The following is a 19211-nucleotide window of genomic DNA, read 5'->3' on the forward strand; positions in this document are numbered from 1 at the left end:
AGTATGTCAAGAACCAGACTTACTTAAACAGTGACATAAGTCCACTTTTGTGCCAAATGTAGGTGATTTAGTACTTCTAACTTTAGGCTTGAAGGCTGTATTTAAATGTCTGTTTCACTTAGCGAGTTACCACTGAGTTCCTATGCCAGTTAAATCAAAAGTTGCCTGGACACTATTCCTATGAACATGTTTCAGGTTTGAAGGCTATACCATAGATAAAAAACAGATGGAGTCAAAGCTATAAGCTAGCAGGTGGAAAAATACAAGGTAGGGTATCTATAGCTGCCACCAGGCCTTTGGCTGACACAGCGCCAATCCTTGGATAACCATATCCGAGAAAAATCACATCTCGGCCAGCATCTGAGCAGCTGGCAAGCTGCTCAACACCTTTGTTACAGTTGGGGGGTTTCAGTTACTGCTCGAGTGAAGCCATGCAGCAAGAGCTGGCATTTTGCTGACCTCGTGAAGAGCTGCTGTCTTGGCAGGGGAGGAGATGGAAAGTAAAGTAGTGCCTTTCAATTTGTTTTAGGGTTTCTGTTTGGGTTTGCTTTTTCCTGCTAAAAGAGAAGTCACGATGTGCAGAATGGCTTCCTAGCTTCAGGTCCTGTAATACTGAAGAATAGGAACAAGAGCTGGACAACAAGCTGGCAGTCACATTGACTGGCTTCTGCAACAGCCCTCTTGATTTATTAGAGGTAGACAGTTTTTTCCATTTACTTCAGTACCACTGTCCTGCTTTTACTGCTGTGCAACCTTTAGTTAAAAAATTTTACTTCTACCTTCTTTAATATCTTTAATATCTGCTATTCTGACAAAGCTGATGCCTGCGTGCCAGAGGCACAGCTACTGCTCCTTGTTCAGCCTGTTTGCTTCTCCTCTTTGGTATTTCTCTGATGTCATTGGAAACTTGCTGTTCAGTTTGTTTGAACTAATGGTGGAAGACTATTTGTAGGGTCTTACACTATGCACAGAATTATTTCTTATATCGGTATTTGATTCTGAAAATACTAAAATGCTGATTTTCTGAAAGTTGATGTTAACCCCAAGAGCTAGGATATTATTTTAAAATTTTCTTTTACTGAGAGTTGACAGGAATGTTTCACTGTTTGAGTTGGGTTTTTTTTTAATGTAATACCACTACATCTGTCACTGGTTTTGCCTAGTCTGTGCTGGTATGTGTGTATATAGAACTCCTGGCCTTTGGAAGCAAAGCAAGGGATATATTTTTTTCCTGTTAAGTACTGTCGTGGTTTAAGCCCAGGCCGTAAATTAGAACCACGCAGTCTACTTCCCCCCCAACCTTTCTTCCCCCCACTCCTGGAGGGATGGGGAGGAGAATCAAAAGAATGCAACTCCCATGGGTTGAGATAAGAACAGTTTAATAACTAAGGTATAACACAAATCACTTCTGCTACCACTAATAGTAATAATGATAAAGGAAATAACAAGGAAGAGAATACAACCGCTCACAAACTGGCACCTCGCCCCCACCCCGCAGTGATCTAGCCCTTCCGGGAATTCTCAGTTCTACATCCTGGGCATGACGTGCTGTGGTATGGAATACCTCTTTGGCTAGCTTGGGTCAGGTGTCCTGTCCCTGCTTCCTCCCGGCTTCTCCTCCTCCCTGGCAGAGCATGAGACTCACAAAGTCCTTGGTCAGTCTAAACATCGGCGTTATCAGCTCTGTTCCCAGGCTGAAAGTCAAAAACACAGTGCTGCAACAGCTACTAAGAAGGAGGAAAAATGACTGCTACTACTGAACCCAGGACAAGTACTCACAGAAAGCTCAGTTGCTTTCTACTGAGAACAATTAAATTAAAGCAGCAAGAAGTGTTACTGGTAATGTACACTACAAGACAGTTAACTTTTCCTAATAATAATTACTTTGCTAATTAGCAAAATCAGATTGTATTTTATAGTTCTTGGCCTCAGTGCATGTAAAAGATTATTGCAGCAAGCACTCCATTTCTTCACAAACTAAAGCAACTGATGAAAACAGCAAGGAAAGGATTTCTATTAAATCATTTCTCAAGGACCTGTTTTTTAAAAAACAGTTTCCTTTTTTTTAAAACCATCCTGCCAGTGAAAGCAGCAGGACTTGGGAGGGACTGGGCTAACCGCCTGCCTGAGCATATGTTCCATTATGGTGTTTCAGGGAAACAGTTTTACAGTACTTAGTGTAAGTTGTTTATCATTTAACTTAGACACAGGGCCTGGTCCAATTATAGCACTCGGTTTCATTCTGTGAATCCTACATAGCCTGAAGCAGATTCTGGTAATGGTTATTTAGTTCATTACATTCAATTTCCTTGCCTGAAAAATAGGTAAACCAAAACAGAACAAACACCAGATACCTTTGAGGTGTATAACATAATTACTAGATAAACCGATAGACATAGATGACCAATAGCATATTTTTTAGGAAAACTCAGTTCATTGAAAATTAACACCCCAGATTACCCACCCAAATGGTGAGGCAGATTTCCTGAGGCCAGTTGCATAAATTGGATATATAAAATAAATCTCTGATATCCCAAAGGGAGAGAGCATGGCAAAGCAGAGGTGAGCAAAATGCTGAGGGAACATTTTCCAGTAATGGGAAAAAGGAACTGCAATGGCAAGTCTCCTTTTGCCTTATTGTATATCATAGAATCAGAATAGTTAGGGTTGGAAAGGACCTGAAGGTCATCTAGTTCCAACCCCCAATATATACCTATATATATGTTGTGGTTTAAGCCAGTCGGCAAGTCAGCCACACAGTTTCTACTCCCCACCCTCCCCTCCTGGAGGGATGGGGAGGAGAATCGAAAGAATGTAACTCCCACGGGTTGAGATAAGAACAGCCCAGTAACTAAGGTATAACACAAACCACTACTGCTACCACCAATAATAATAATGATAAGGGAAATAACAAGGGGAGAGAATACGACACCACCCGCCGAAAATGAGCCTGACCGAGCAGAGAGTGCCCTTCCGGGTAACTCCCAGTTACATCCTGGGCATGACATGCTGTGGTATGGAATACCTCTTCGGCTAGTTTGGGTCAGGTGTCCTGTCCCTGCTTCCTCCCAGCTTCCCCTCCTCCCTGGCAGAGCATGAGACTCACAAAGTCCTTAGTCAGACTAAACATTCTGACCAGCAACTGAAAACATCGGTTTTATCAGTACTGTCCCCAGGCCGAAAGTCAAAACCACAGCACTGCACCAGCTACTAAGAAGGAGAAAAAGTGACTTCTACTGCTGAACCCAGGACAATATATATATACATACCTATATATATGTATATATATACCTATATACCCCAATATAAACCCCATATATAACCTGTATGGGGTTGAATCCATTTATGGAATTTTTATTATTTTTTTTATTATTTATCGCCTGGCAGTTACATGAAGAAACATGGTAGTGCTTCCAACTCTGGAATTTTTTCCTGTGCTTTCTTGAATACCCATCTTCTACACTAAGATCTCTGTTTTCATTACAATGAAATTATCACAGTTCTGGGTGGAGAAACAACTGTGGAAAGATGAATATCTTCAGCTCAGAAAACAAGGCAAGTAACTAATGTTAAAATCCTGGCCCAGGCCAAGGAAAACTTCACATATTTTCAGCTGTCATGATTTCACTCTTGATAATGTTATCTGTTTTGCATTGTTCTGCTACTTTTAAGAGATTAAATAGCTTTATTTTATAAAGCAACCTTGGACTTTATTTTATATAGCAACCTCAGTGAAAGAACCGCAAAATATTTTACAACAGCAAATTGTTAGAGTAAAAAAGTGATAGAAAACGAAAAGGACAATGTAATAAGTACTCCTTACCTTAAATGCAGCATTACACAGATGCTTACTGTTCTTCATAGTAATGTAGAATTCATTTTATTTTCAGAAGTAGTTGTCAAAGAAATAAAGATTCAATTTTAGTCTCACAGTATGATGTAACAAAGAAAATTTGTTTCTAGGAACATATTTAAACCTAGAGGTTAAATTAGGATTAATTTTTAATAACTGGCCTTGTTTCCAGTAGAATCTTAAGTTCAGACTTCAAACATTAATTATTGTGTGTTTGATGGTCAATTCTTAGTTTTCACCTGTATGAAAAATTAAAGTCCGGATGAACTATAAATAGGACTAGGGAGATTGTAAAGAGCCAATTGAAAAATCTGTGCTTCAATAGTAAAATCTCAGTTCCCTGCAAAAAAAATGAATGCTGACAGCAGATCAATCAAGAGTATCCCAGCTGGGGTTTGAGCAAACTGGTGCCTTACGTATCAAGAAATGATTTGTGAGTATTGTTTTGCACAGGTTCTCACAGCTTTATTCCAGGAGGCAATTGCCTGCCACTTGTTTATGTCATAGAGACAGCATCTGCAAATCTTTGCAAAGAATGTGAGCAGGAGACTGACTTATTTACAGGCTTTGAAAATAAGGAAATTCTCTATTTATTTGATATGGAAACAACTCCTACTGACACCTGACAAGGCAAGTATTTCTTGGCACACTGAACAGAAAATACTTTGCCAGCAGAAGAGTTTCTTAATATTCTAAATCATGATTCTGTTAATCATTCTGAATATTAAACAAAAATTACTGACCATACAGTTAAACTTCTTATAATAATGGATTGCTACTGCTGCCAAGACATGAAATTATTTTACAAAAATGTGAAAAATATGGTACATGTAAACAAATTGGAAATAAAGTTTCAGAATTCATTTTTTTCTGAACTCCCTTTGGTTTTGTTCTTCAGTGGAGTTAATTTACTTGCACATCTAACTCACTACAGAAGAGAAATGCAAGTGCTGGAGAAGAGGGATTCGATTTCAGCATGAGCGCTGCCAGTCTGATCTTGGGGGAGAGAAGGGTTGGGCAGGTTTTCGGGTTTTTCTTTTTTTAAAAACCCCACTGTCTTTAGATCTGTATCTTCCGTGTTTCACCACAGTGGTTATGGAACTGTTCTGTGTTTCTTTTGCAATGGAAACCAGTACAGATGACATTTAAATAAGGAAAGATATGGCAAAAGATGCTTTTCCTAAATCTTTTAATGAATTACCGTCTTGACTGACACAGTCAGACCTGTGAAATGTGGAGGCGGGAATGTTGTGTCTCAATGTAAAGTGCCAAAAGAGCAAAAGTGGAAGTCACCCAAAAATAAAACAGCTTTTAGTTTGAGGTTGGTTTGTTTGTTTGTTTTGCTGGTGAATCTTTATGCACCACTTGCTACACATTGAAGAGTTTGCAGCTACATGAAATGAGCTTAAATGCTCAATGAATATGTTATCAATCTTTCATTTATGCCAAGTTTCATTTCATCAGTTTTCCTAGATACATTATGAGACCTTGAAAGCCTGCTGAATATCTGAGATAAAAGCAACCAAGTGAAGGGAGTCCCTAAGTAGATTAGATTTATAGAATAGATTTACACCAAACTCTATAATGTTAGTGGCATTGAAGTATAAAAACAGCTGCTCTCTAGAGACAAAAAAGATGGCATATATGGCCTGACTCTTACCATCTGTGGTACACGTCTAACAACATCTTCTGAAAGTTCTGAAATTCTGAATGCAGTTTGAAAAATAGCTTCCCTCTCCCTCCCATTAATATTCACATTTTCTGTATAGAAGTGAGACTAGTGTGAGCACCAGAAAACTGAGGGAGAACCTGGACACTAAGACACAGCAAATAACATGGATAGCCTAAAGGGCAGCATTATGTAAGTCTCCCTATATTTCATTGCCTATGCAGAGATGCTAAGAGCAAAGTAAAACTAACGGCAATTGCTGTCTGTTCTGACATAAACCACCTACCTCTGCCACTATGGTAAGTAACCACAGCCAAATCCCTAAATTAAACAGCCTTGTAATGCCAACCTCAGCAAAACTGAAGACCTATTAAGTAAGCTTGTTTATAATTTGTTTATAGTAGATATATGATTATGGTTTAATAAATTAAAATACAGTATCACAGTGGTGTGGTGAAGGAGCTGTGGACTGCTCCACAGCCATTTTGTGAAAGGAGCTACAGATGCCAGCATGAAGTGATAACTGTTCAGTTTCTACAGGAGAGGAAAGGCAAGTTGTAACGGTCTCCTGAAAGGATGCTGCTTTATTAGCCGTATTTCACAGTATAAACTATAGTCACAGTAAAAACTGGATGAAGTTTTGGGACAACCTTTATCCTGCCTCAATGCTGCTACCAATTTCATGTAGAAGCTGCAAACATATTTCCTCCCAGTGTAACTCTTAACTCTAGGCAACTTTAAAAGAGTGGAAGGATTACAGAAACTGGTATCACTGAGAAACTTCATGAAAAAGCCTGCCCCTTATGCCCATACACCTGCTGCCATAGAACCAAGACTATCTTTTCTTTTGCCCCCTCTGGTATACAGCAGCTTCATAGTGGTGTTACTACACAGCCAGTGCTAGAAAAGTGTGTATGATGCCACCAATATTGACCGTTGACAGAAAAAAAGCTTATTCAAAGTCTCTTTAGGAAGCTGTCAGGAACATGGAGGCATCAGCTGTTCTAGAAAACAACAGAAAATTGAAATTTTGGGACTATGTACACATCCGTATGCGTGTGTGTCTGTGTGTATAATCCTCCCGTTAGCAAGAAAGAAAACGTTTGCATGAAACTTGGTCTCTCTCCCCTCCTGATTCCTTCTAACCAACCAAATAAATAAATATTACAACAGTGAACATTCAGCAGCTTGAAAACTGGACAGGACATCCGTTCATGTGCCAGTGTGCTAAAGCTGCACCACTAGGCAGCCTCCTTAGAAAAATGGATATGCTGGAGACTGAAGATGTATCAGGAGGGTAATGACAAAGCCTCTGAGCAGAACACCTTACTGGCAGCCTGGAGGTTTTTAACATGTTTAGTTTAAAAGCAGCATTTGAAATAAGCTTTAGGTTGGAGGTCACTGTGTGCTTTGAACTTCATGGGAAATCATATGACAGTAAATATGTTGTACTGCTGAACTTAGCAGAGTGGCTGGACAGCCTGCTCCCCAAAGTAAAGTTTATACATCACAGGCTCCAAGTACACCTACCAGCTTATGTTAAAATACTACCATGCAAAGATTACATGACTATAATACAGTGCAAATCCCTTCTGAAAAAGCTCACATGCTGCAGAAAGGAATGAACTTTAGAGGCCATCTGGTAAATTTTACACCTTTTCTCAGAGTACAGAGATAATTTCAGTTTGTCATCACACATGTGCACGTTATTTTAGTTTTTGGGGGGTATTAGGGTTATTTCTCACTTCCAGAGAGCAGCAGTAAACATGATAATAACCGGAGGGTTTTTCTGTCAGTTCAGAGGTGTTTCCAGAATGCAACTAAATCCCATCCCTTGCATTTTTGTTGTTGCCTTATTTGACTTTGGGTGTATGTGTGCAAAGTCTTGCACAATCAGCATGACAGATAATAACACACTCTTCTCACCTGATCAATTCATGTGACCTGGCAAAGGGGAGAAGACCCTGAACCTTTCCTAAAAACTCAGCTTGCAAACCTGCATATTGCAAAAGACAGGCTGGATGACAAAGTGCAAGACTGTCCTCCCACTAAAATGGATGGCCCTTTTAGAGCACTGGCTTCATTGCTTTTACAGGCAAATGTTTCAACAAAGAGGATGTTTAGAAGTTGAAATGTAGGTTCTCCTACATTTCCTAGAGTAATACATAGAGTAATCCTACATAGAGTAATCCTACTACTTTTACATCCAAACCATAGTGGTCTCGCCCTCTCCCACCCCCTGCCCACCCAGTTTCTCACCTATTATGTGTCTGTTGTCCCTGTTACTTCTGAAGGGATGAGCCTAAGCCTTATCAGTCTGTGTTTTGGGAACAGGAGAAATGAAAGAAAAGGCTCATTTCCAAGTGCTGGAACAATACTGATGGCCAGTTACAGGCAACAGTTCTTTAGCCAGTGTTGGTCTTTTGTCATATACTTGTGCATGTCCTTGGTTTTTGATAAGCCAAAGTTCCCAAGATCGTAGCATCTGCACTGTGCAACTAGCCTCTAGCTGTGATGCCAGTCACATGTGAGGAGGTGACTAGGACAGTGTAATGTCCCCAGCGCACTGCTCTCAGCCTATAGATGCTGGAGCCTGCAGGCCTCAAATCTATGAAGGGAGCAGTGCTATTGGTGAGTTTGCTTGTATTATGATACAGTGCAGTATGGCAAAGCCAAATTTCTTGTTAAAGCTGTCATTTTTGTTGCAGTTGGCAGATTTTCAGATCTAATTAAATGCACTGTTTCTATGAGTATTGATGGGAAAATGCCTTTGCTTTAGCACTTGTATGCATATGGATTATGCTGTTGAAGATGGTAGTAGGTGATAAGGATTAGTTTGTTAACACATTCTGCCTCTTAGGTTGGCACTCCTTAAACAGTTTGAGAGGCCACAAAGTTACTGCGATTTCTGTGTGCTATCTGGCTCATAATTACCCTTAAAATTCTTGGTAGCTAAGACTAGGTTCACCAGCTCTGACAAAACCAGCCACTTCACAGTATCCCAGCATTGCTCAGGAGCATGTGTGAGAGCCTGGAATGTGACAGCAGCAGCAGCTGGAGACTTTGCCTCGTGCCGATACAAAAGAAGTAATGGATCACATTTTCATAACTCTTTGAGCTGGTTTCATTACTCATCAGTAGTAATAGCAATGAGACCCTGCAGACAAGCACCATAAATTCACATTTAAAAAAAGAAAACAATAAACATTATCAAATAAGCATTTGTAAACCACCAGCACAAATTTCTGTATATCACTTTAAGTCTGAGCTGTGGAACATGAATATAAACACGCCAAGGGACAACAAAGAAGTTAGGGCTTGGTATGGTAGCCTTACTTTTTAACTGTTGTTTATTCCTGAACATATTGAATTTAAAAGCAGACCGGCTTCCTAGGCTAATGTTTCTATTTCTTCTTACAGTTGGATAGCGTCACTTCACTAATTCAGGCAGCCAAAAATTTAATGAATGCTGTGGTACAGACAGTGAAGATGTCCTATATTGCATCCACAAAGATTATCAAGATTCAGAGTCCTGCTGGCCCACGACATCCTGTTGTCATGTGGAGAATGAAGGCTCCAGAAAAGAAGCCCCTAATTAAAAGAGAGAAGCCAGAAGAAATCTATGCAGCTGTCAGGAAAGGTTCTGCAAAGAAGAGAATCCATCCTGTTCAAGTCATGAGTGAATTTAGAGGCAGAGAGGTAGTCTAATATTCTGCCACATTTTGGTTTCTATCTTGAATTTCTGATCTTTGAATTTTCATCTTTTCCCCCACTTATTTAATAACTATACTATGTTAATGTTTTGCTTTTCTCTAAATCTGTAAGGTAACAAATTATTTGAAAATGCTTTTGGATTAATTAGAAACACATAGTTGAAAAATACTCATCTTGCAGTGACAAACTTATCATGGCTTTATACTGGCACATATACTGGTTTTCAGCAGAGCACTTTGAGAGATATGTTATGGGACAGTGCAGTAGTTGGAAAGGAGGATGCAATCTGCCAACCTGCCCAAAGTTGTACCATGTTCACTAGGCTTCAGCATTCCTTTACCAGGGATGAATGTAGCCACTGTTAAACTCCCTGTGTTTTATGATATACAGCTTTTCAAACGTGCTGTTGGGCCAAATCCTTTATCAGCATCATTACACCATGATCAAATCAGCTGGACTGCTTGATGCTAGCTGAGTCTAGGCCCTCAACTTGTATCTAGATTGAAAGATCTGAAGATCTCTCCTCATCCAAGGCACAATCTTAGAAATCTAAGTTGGAAATTTTTTTATGAAATAGAAAAAAATTTCTAACAACATGGATATAACAATGTAATAACAAAAAAAAAAAAAAAAAAAAAAACAAACAAAAACACCTGACTACAACATAGCAGTAATAATATCTCTTTAAAAGGCCTTTTGAAACATTAAAATTAAACTGTGTTCCGCTTCCTACTCTATTCTGTGAGCACTAATAAATCTGCCAACTGTTACATTTGGAAGTTCAGATAAATCAGATGTTAACAGTAAAAAAACTAATCAGTGCACAAAAGAAAAAGTATGAAATAAATCATTATTCTGAGATCAGTGTGTGAAATACACATACACCTATCCTGAATCTTAGGAATTACGAGATTTTTGCAAGGTAACTGTAGTGACTTAAATTCTTTTTCTTATGACAGTAGAATCCTAAATGCACGACTGTGCCAGTAAGCAGTCTGCTAAATGGCTGTGCTGTATCTCAGCATATATAAGGAAGGTAAGTGCTGCTAGCCTGTGGTCAACACCAGGCTTCTGTAAGATAATTAAAGACAATTTTTCTGAAGTTGTTTGAATCAAATGCAGTTCGAATGATTTTTCTTTTTTTTTTTTTTGGTAAACAATCTAACCCCTCTCTTCCCTGCCATGTCACTGAGTTTTCCCAGACTGCACTCGTTACTCAAAATGTCCGACTTAGCAGTTAAGTAGATCCTTTTTGTATTTGCTAAGGTGAAAGTGCTCAAATGCCAGAACTTCATGATGGTCATTGGCTACCACTGTGAGGTGGCTCCAGACTATAGGCTGCTGCTCCATGTCATTTATTACCTTGTTTGGCACAGCACAATGTGGGCAGCAAAAATAACCATAAACTCCATTTATCTTCTTTCAGGTACCACTATGTTTTTAAGCTCAGGACAGAAAAGCAGTATAATTTCTAGGCTGTTGGTTAAGAAATCTCATGAAACATACAGCAATCATGAATTAAAAATTTTGCAGATCACTACTTCATGTTTCTTAACTTTACTATCTGTTAAATGATACAAAAGTAGAAGTTTGTAACAAAAAGTACTTTTTTCAAACTGAGATTCCCTCAAGCTTGTTTGCATCAAGATCTTTGCACCATGTATAGGTCTTTGCTCGTCCTCTTGGGACTAACGAGTGGGAACCAGCTGACATTCAAGTGGAGCAGGCAGAGCTAATACAGAGCAGGTTGTATCACCTGCTTTCAGTAGGTCTGCTGGCAAACTGGCAGAGCCAAGATAAAGATTCTGTTTGGTACACAGATCGGGAGAGCATACACTGTTGTCACACTTTAAAGCCAAAACCAGATTCTGGCCCACTCCCTCAGACTACCTATGTCCCCAGCAATGTTCAGGTCCAGAAGCCAGCAGAAGAGTTCCTTGTTTTGGAAGGGTGTTACTTTCCTAATAAATCCTCATGTCTCTGGGTTACACCTTTGATATAGGTCACCTTGACCTCAAATGTTTGCAACTAATAGCTTGTTTTCACATTATTAATAAAAAGCATTTGCACCACTGAGAAGATGTCTTCTAGTGTTGTGGGATTTTTATTTTTCTTTGATGTGTCTCCTTATTGGTCTCTAAGACAAGTGAACACTCAGTTCAGAAGTCTGTCAGGTTTGCCCATAGGGGTGCCAGTCTTCCAGCTCACTAAGTGTATGTACACTTAGGTCTAATTGAGAGTTTTCCTAGCATTAGTATCATTAAAGCACAGTTTATTGCTTAATTTAATGCTCCTTCCTGCAGTGTTACTTACTACTCTCTTATTGTGGCCATACTCAATAGCCAGTCTGATATCAACTTTCAGTACTATTCCTATTACATTGAATATATTGGGCAAAACCCAACCTTTTAAATGAACAAGAAAATACACACTGCTGTTTTTTTGAAAACAGCCAAAAGAATGATAAGTTAATTGTATTTAGACTGCTTTTTCTTGGCTAAATTTCAAAAGCAAGTGAAAACATTACAAGGTAAAGTGTATTCCTGTCTCAAGATGCAGAAGGGTAAGAAACAAGTCCTGGAGATGTAAAAAGCCCACCACAATAGCTCATTACCCCCTCTGTAGCCTGCAAAGTAGGGAACTACCACTTCTATGCCACTATCAATAATGCTAAAGGAGGATGTGCTGCTCAGTAAGTTTTATTCAAAAGCAGCTACTTAATTCATCCTGCAGTCTGCTCTCATTCCTTCTTAGCCCCAGTTTTCAGAGTATAAATTTTCACTCCACTGTTGCTTGCCTCTGTGTTTGCATAATGTCCGCAGCGTATCAGTGTGCCCCTTGAAACTATGCTGTTAACTGCAGCTTTGCAACTTTCTCACCTCAGCAGCTCAGATTATTTCACTAACTTGCCTTGTCCTCACCCCATTAGAGAGCAAAGTTCGATGGACAACTGAAGGTAATTTTAGAAAAAAAAAAAAAATAAAAAAAAATTCTGTGAAGCACTAAGCCCTGCGCTAGACGGTATTTTCAGTGTTGAAGCACAGCAGTACAAGAGGCCGCATCCATGCCATTTCCATGAAACCCAAAGCTGTTAAATTTTTTATTTTTTTAATAAGCAACTTGATCGTGTCACTCTGCTCTCACTGCTTTAGTACTTAGTGATGCTGAGCTGTAAACAGGTTGCCCAAGGAAGCTATGAATGCTCCATCCCTGGGAGCATTCAAGGCCAGGTTGGACAGAGCCTTGGGTGACATGGTTTAGTGTGAGGTGTCCCTGCCTATGGCAGGGGGGTTGGAACTAGATGATCTTAAGGTCCTTTCCAACCCTAACTATTCTATGATTCTATGATTCTGTCATTGCAGATTGGGTTGCGCATAGTTTGCTATTTGTCCCAATTCCTTCCTTACTGCCCTGACTTAGTGAGCTGCTCCCAGTAAGTAATGAAAGCCCTCTCACCTCTTGGGCCCTCAGGAAAATGTAAAACCACCTGTCCCTCTACCTCTGCCCATCCTTGGAGCCCTGCTCTTTTGCATGGTTCTGACATAACTGATTGGCCTTTTTTTTGGTGGGAACAGATTGTGCTAACCCTCTCTGTACTTACACCTTGAGCTCTGGGGTAAGAAGTAAGTGCGGTTTGTAAGCAGGGGTGGTACTTTTGTCAGAGGACATGGAAGTTGTTGAAACTCCAGAGACAGACGGGTTTGATAAAACAGTGCCGGACATCTTGATCTTGTACCTGAGACTAGGACTAGCACTTTGGATTCAGCAAGTGGATGATGCCTGTCCTCTGCCTCACAGTCCTGCAACCCCCTCAACCCCAGGAGTCTTGAAAAACACACCTCTCTCATCCTCCTGGTCCTTGCCAGCAGCTCTTGGTGGACACCTGAGGCACAAGTGACTCTTCCCCTACCCTCTTCTGCACTCCCACCTCCATTCTTATTCGACAGCTCTGGTTATACACAACTGTTAATAAACTGCTTCCCCTCTAATAGGCCACTAAAACCACAGGAGTGCTGGGAAGAGAAAGTTAAGGTAACAGAAGCAGTCATCTGAAATTGTCCAAAACCATGCAATGTAAAGCGTATTAGCAGAGTAATTAAATAAGAATTTGATCAAGCATATGATGTTATATGCTTAATTTTTGTTTTCCCTGGGAGGCCACTGGAATTGGCTTACTCTTTCTCCTAAGATGGTTAGTGGGTTTGTTTTCAGAACTACTTCTTAAAGTTACAAAAATGCACTAGCACTGTTGATGAAGTATCTTAGGGGTTTTGTATTGTACACCGAAAAGTATTGCTGCAATGAAAAATACCACCTTTCAGTTAATAAACTGTAATGCTGTGGAAACTTTCTTGCAATAAGGAGAAACAAAATATATCCAAAGCAGAAATGGCTTAAAAGTTACATAAACACAAAGCAGGAAAATGCTTCAAAGCCCCTGTTGTTTACTATCAACACAAGAAACTTGTTGCTATGGTCAAAGGAATTAAAAGCTGAGGGTCTAAGTTTTGAATCCAGGATACTAGAAATAGTTAAGCTAAAAACTAGAAATACTTAAGATGAAAGCTTGCAATGCACGAGATGGAGCTAGTGAGTTTATTTTTAAGGGGCTTTTTATAGGATAGGAAATATTCACATTCTACTTCCTGATGGTGAAAATGACGGCATTTAAGCATGCCGGAGACTACAGTGATGCCTTGTCATGCAGGATGATGTTTCCTCTGGACGCAGTCTTCTATCAGCGTGGCCATTTTAGAGCCATTGACTTTTCTGCTGTAGTTCTCAATTATTTTTATAGAAGACAGAAAGTGATATAACAGCAACTGAAAATAATCATGTAGCTCATGAGCTGTGGGGCAGACTTACTTTTTGACACTGCTCTTTCAGGGAGGCAGGATGTTAAGGGAGCTGGTGCTATCTGCTCTAGCAAGCCTCCTGCTAGGTGTTTTGTCTGCTTAGTTCCCAGAGCTCCCTTATTAGATGGAAACACAATAGGAAATTGCTCCCATGCTTTCAAAATACAGAACAGAGCACCATGCTCTGTTTGGTCAACTACCAGCATGGCTGAAGGGATGGAAGAAAGGAAGAAAACTATCCTGTTTTTTTCAGCTTCTCTGGTGGAGAAAGACCATCATTCAAAGGAATGATTTCTCCAGCAAAGCAAAATTTCCCTGGAGTCACAGTTTTACAAGGACCAGGGAAAAAAACAGCATGAGATTCTTTTCCACCTTCTTATCCCTCTATGAGCCCACTCTAGTCCTCTCTTTTCTCAGTCTTAAATTGCTCCTAAGCACAGATTATCTAAGTATAAATTTTGCATTATTCACCCAGCTGTTATTTTACAGCAACTGATGCACATACTGGAAGCCACCTTAACAGTAAGTTGCACTGATTGTTTCATATTACTTATTTTTGAGTTACTAAGGACTCACCTAACAAGCTGCAAAGCGCAAAGCCTCAGTGATGTCTCTCAGAGCTTGGATAGGCAGCAATCAAGAGAAGCAGGCATTAAATCATTCCTACTATTTGTGTAAATATCTTGTGTGCAAATATGTTGTGTGGTTTGTACCATATTCCTCTGCTCAGTCATGACTGTGTAACAATCACAGGTGAGCCCTCTTCTAGAGGAAGAAGAACAGCATTACAGCTGTAATGTTGCATGTAGATGGTACCTAGTCATGCATTAAGATTCAGATAGTCATGGCAGGCTACCTATTTAAGCACCAGCAGCTAAGGTCTTTCACATTCAGGATGTGGCTGTTTTCACAGCTTTCTGTATTTTACTGTCAGGTGTGGGAATGGGCTTGCTTAGATTAACATCTTTCTTTTACTATTGTTCATCACTGACATACTGTAACCACACTGTGCCCACTGTGTCATTCAGAGGAGCCATAGCTCATATGATGTTCAGGAATATAACTTGGAGTGGATCTTCAATGGCTTCACAGAGGTGCTTGGCATGTCTGTCTGCAAGGTTGGCTAAGAAAGTAGGAAAGGAACCGTAACCCTTCCCCACAACTTTCTAGCATTACTTGTAGGCAGTGACCAAGTAACCCACTTGTCCTATTCCCTTTTAAGCCATCTTTTAGCTTCCATCTATCCTATTTTCCTATCATTTTGATATTTCTCCCTCAGCATTAGCCTCCTGTCTTCTGTCCTGGACACTGCAACTTCTTTAAATGAAAGGAGACCATATAGGCTATCAGCACACCCACCCCATTTCCCAAGATCTTGCTTCATTTTATCATCTTGTCAAAACACTACAACAAAAGAACAAGGAGAAATGCTGTGTGGCCAGCTTAGCAGTCAGGCTATATCAGCAAAGCTATTTTTATGTCAGTGGTAAAATATCCCTCTTACAGTAGTTACGGTAGTCCTTCCTCTGTAGCAGCTCCCTAAAAATGTTATCCCTCATTCAGGATGGCTAAGACTGATCAGTCACCTTGAAGTTTGCTTTTGAACAGGTAGAAAGCACACCACCAGTGAAGAGATATGCTCCCCAAAAGAAAATATGTCTTCCTTGCCCTTTCCTCTTGCTGCATTTCAAATAACTTGTCTTTATTTAGACATGCTGGGGTCAACTTTAAAATACCAAAATACAAAATATGAAGGTTATTAATACTCAATCCAAAGGGCAAAGAGCTTATCGGTAGAATGAACTACTGAATCATGCGGGGTGGTGATGGCACATTCTCAAGCACTCTATTACCATAATGCCTGGGCTGAAGACTCCATTAATTTTCTGCATCACCAACAGCTGAGGACCAAAGCTGACAGCCAATGATACATGAGTCCAGTGTAAGCAAAATACATGCACAAACAAGCCTTCCCATCACCTCCTAAATTATTAACAGCAGAATGTAACAGAATGCAGCAAAAGGACTACAAAGGAAGTTGTTCCCAGGTATAACAGCCCTTACAATATTGGTTTTCAGAAACATTATATTTCAGCTCCCAAGTAGCCGTACTTTTTTGGACTTCAGTAAAGCATTCGATACAGCTTTCTCCTGGAGAAACTGGCTGCTCATGGCCTGGATAGGTGTATTCTTCACAGGGTTGGAAACTGACTGGATGGCCGAGCTCAAACAGTGGTGGTAAATAGTATCACATTTACTTGGCAACTGGTCACTAGTGGCTCAGTGTTAGGGCCAATGTTTAGTATCTTCACCGATGATATGGATGAGATCAAGTGCACTCTCGGTAAATTTGTGGACGACACCAAGTTGGCTGGGAGTGTTGATTTGTTGAAGGATAAGAAGGCTTTGTAGAGGGATCTGGACAGGGTGGATTGACCTGTGGCCACAGACTGTGGCAAATGGTATGAGGTTCAACAAGGCAAAGTGCCAGGTCCTGCATTTGGGCCACAACAACCCCATGCAACACTACGTGCTTGGGGAAGAATGGCTGGAAAGCCACTTGGCAAAAAAGGATTTGCGGGTGCTGATCAATGGCTGAACATGAGCCAGCTTGTGCCTAGGCAGCAACGAACACCAATGGCATCCTGCCTTGTATCAGAAATAGTGTGGCCGGCAGGGCCAGGGTAGTGATCATCCCCCACTAGTACTCAGCACTAGTGAGGCTGCACCTCAAATCTTGTGTTCAGTTCTGGGTCCCTAACTGCAAGAAAGACATTGAGGTGCTGGAGCGAGTCCACAGAAGGGCAACAAAGCTGGTGAAGGTTCTGGAACACAAGTGTTATATAAGGAGTGGCTGAGGGAACTGGGGATGTTTAGTCTGGAGAAGAGAAGGCTTAGGGGGCACCATACCACTCTCTACAACTACCTGAAAGGAGGTTGTAGTGAGGTGGGGGTGGGTCTCTTCTCCCAAGTAACAAGTGACAGGACAAGAGGTAACGGTATCAAGCTGCAACCAAGGGAGGTTTAGGTTGGATATTAGAAAAAATTTCTTCACTGAGAAGGTGATCAGGCATTGGAACAGGCTGACCAGGGCAGTGGTGGAATCACCATCCCTAGAAGTGTTCAAAAACCATGTAGATGAGGACCTTTTGGTTAAGGTACATACTTAATAGAATGCATCCCCCACCAGTGGCTTATGCATTAAGAGATGTGTGTCATTCAAGGAAGGGATTTCTGTGAAATAATTTGGGTTGGCTACTCGTCAGATAAAAACATTATGCTTTTTTTGGTTTTGTTAAGAAAAGCATGGTCAGCCATATTTTAAATGGAGCAATTTGCAAGACATTTTTTAAAAAGCCCCTTTTCTGGCCAAATCTTAATTCCTCATCCAGAAACTTTGCACCCTGATACTGCAATCTCTTTTTCCTTAAAAAAAAGGCATCATCTAAAGAAGAATGGTTATCCAACTACATCTAGCTATGAGACGCACACTTCAGTACAGAATTTGCCACCAAGTATTTGAAGGTTCCAAAGTTTATTACCAACGCAGAAGGACTGGAAAAGCAACTAGAAACCTAAAGACTACAATTTAGTATTTATTTTGAAAACAAGTTATATCTTATTATTTGACTTTCATATAAACAGACTTAACAAAAACTCAAAAGGAACATACAATATGCTACCTAGACAAGGGATACAGACTTATTTAAACCAGGAATCATGCCAAGTTATTAGATAGCATATGGTATACTTCTCACTTCTTTGTTGGTTTGGTATTTTTACAGATTGATATAGTCTGTTATAATGAAAAATGGAATTACTCATTTCAGATGTAGTATTCCCTATAACATGCAAGTGTTAGGTAAGATAATGAGTGTGTGTGAGGAAACCTTGGCTGAATTATCTTTTTTTACAGTTAATCTAGCCTGAATTGACAGCTGCTGTATTTGGTCAGACTAACAGTAAGGTGCTTTATCTTCCAACACATACCAATATAACATACCTCATCACATTTTATCACAGTGAGTACAAGCAATGATTCCCACTTCAAAGAAGTCTCATGGATCTGCCAGTATTGCAGACAATATAATTAAGCACATCCTTAAATGATCTCTTCAGCAGGCCTGGTTTTAGGATTATATGCAAGTGCTTTGCTGAATCAAAGCTGTGCTGCTGGGACAGCAGTCAGATCACTTTGCAGTGGTTCTAATACTGCTATTATTTATAAAAATCAAATATTTACCTGAACCCTATCCCTGCCTCTGGAGTGAAATGTCTTTCCTCCTCCTGTCAAATCTGTATGCTTATGCCCTGCTCGTGCTCTCCCACTTTTCTAACCTGGCAGAAGCAGATACATATAAACTCCCTGTATTTTTTCAACACATCTTTTTTTCCCTTAGAGACAGATCTCCATAAATCAATTAAAAAAAAAATCCATTGACCAGCTTCCACCACAGGCTCAGCCTAATTGTAATCATTCACAACACTGTCTCCCTGGCAATAGAACTCTAACTTCTTTTTTTTGGCAACAGCTGTCTGTTTTAGCGAGATGTGTTAATTGCCCACTGTAATGCCCACTGATTCTGATATCTAAAGGGAGGATAAAAGAGGGACTAGTAGCAAAATACTAAAGAATCAATGCAGCACACAGAGAAGAACTTACAAAAACCTCAAACCCTTAGACTGCAAACAGAACAAGCTATACTTGCAAAGTCAACAAAATAATTGCAGTGGCCACAGGCTTCTCCCTCTGGTTTTGCAAAACACAATGCTATTTGTCAACAGCAGTAATATTTACTTGTTTAGAAAAAAGTTACCTTAATTTTTAAAACTCCCATCCTTAAACATGTGTGCTCTGGGGACAGATGGCAAACTACATATAAAACAAAACAAGAATTTTAGACAGAAGAGAGATGCAAGACAAATTTACTACTTCAAAAACAGGAATTCTTCATTGGACTCCTGAAGCCACTGCACTGCAATTCCTTGTTACATAAGCTAGTCCAACAGGCTCTCAAATAAATCAGCTATCTCCTGAGAATTACATTAAAAAAAGGAGATAATATGAAGTATCTAGAAGACCGCAGCCAGCTCTCTGTCATTGCTCACTTCTGTAGCT

General features: G+C 40.0%; 1 protein-coding gene across 1 annotated transcript in view; it reads left to right on the forward strand.

The window, feature by feature from the left end:
- The window catches only part of CTNNA3 (catenin alpha 3), a gene marked incomplete at its 3' end in the record, with an annotated part of 502263 nt that extends 493033 nt beyond the window's left edge, over positions 1–9230 (forward strand). The window contains exon 17 of the mRNA XM_080620404.1: positions 8943–9230. Within this exon, the coding sequence (XP_080476530.1) occupies positions 8943–9230 (288 nt within the window). The remainder of the gene's footprint in view (positions 1–8942) is intronic.
- Positions 9231–19211: the final 9981 nt, after the last annotated feature.

This window comes from Psittacula echo (assembly GCF_963264785.1).
Source record: "Psittacula echo genome assembly, chromosome: 6".
Lineage (NCBI taxonomy): Eukaryota > Metazoa > Chordata > Aves > Psittaciformes > Psittacidae > Psittacula > Psittacula echo.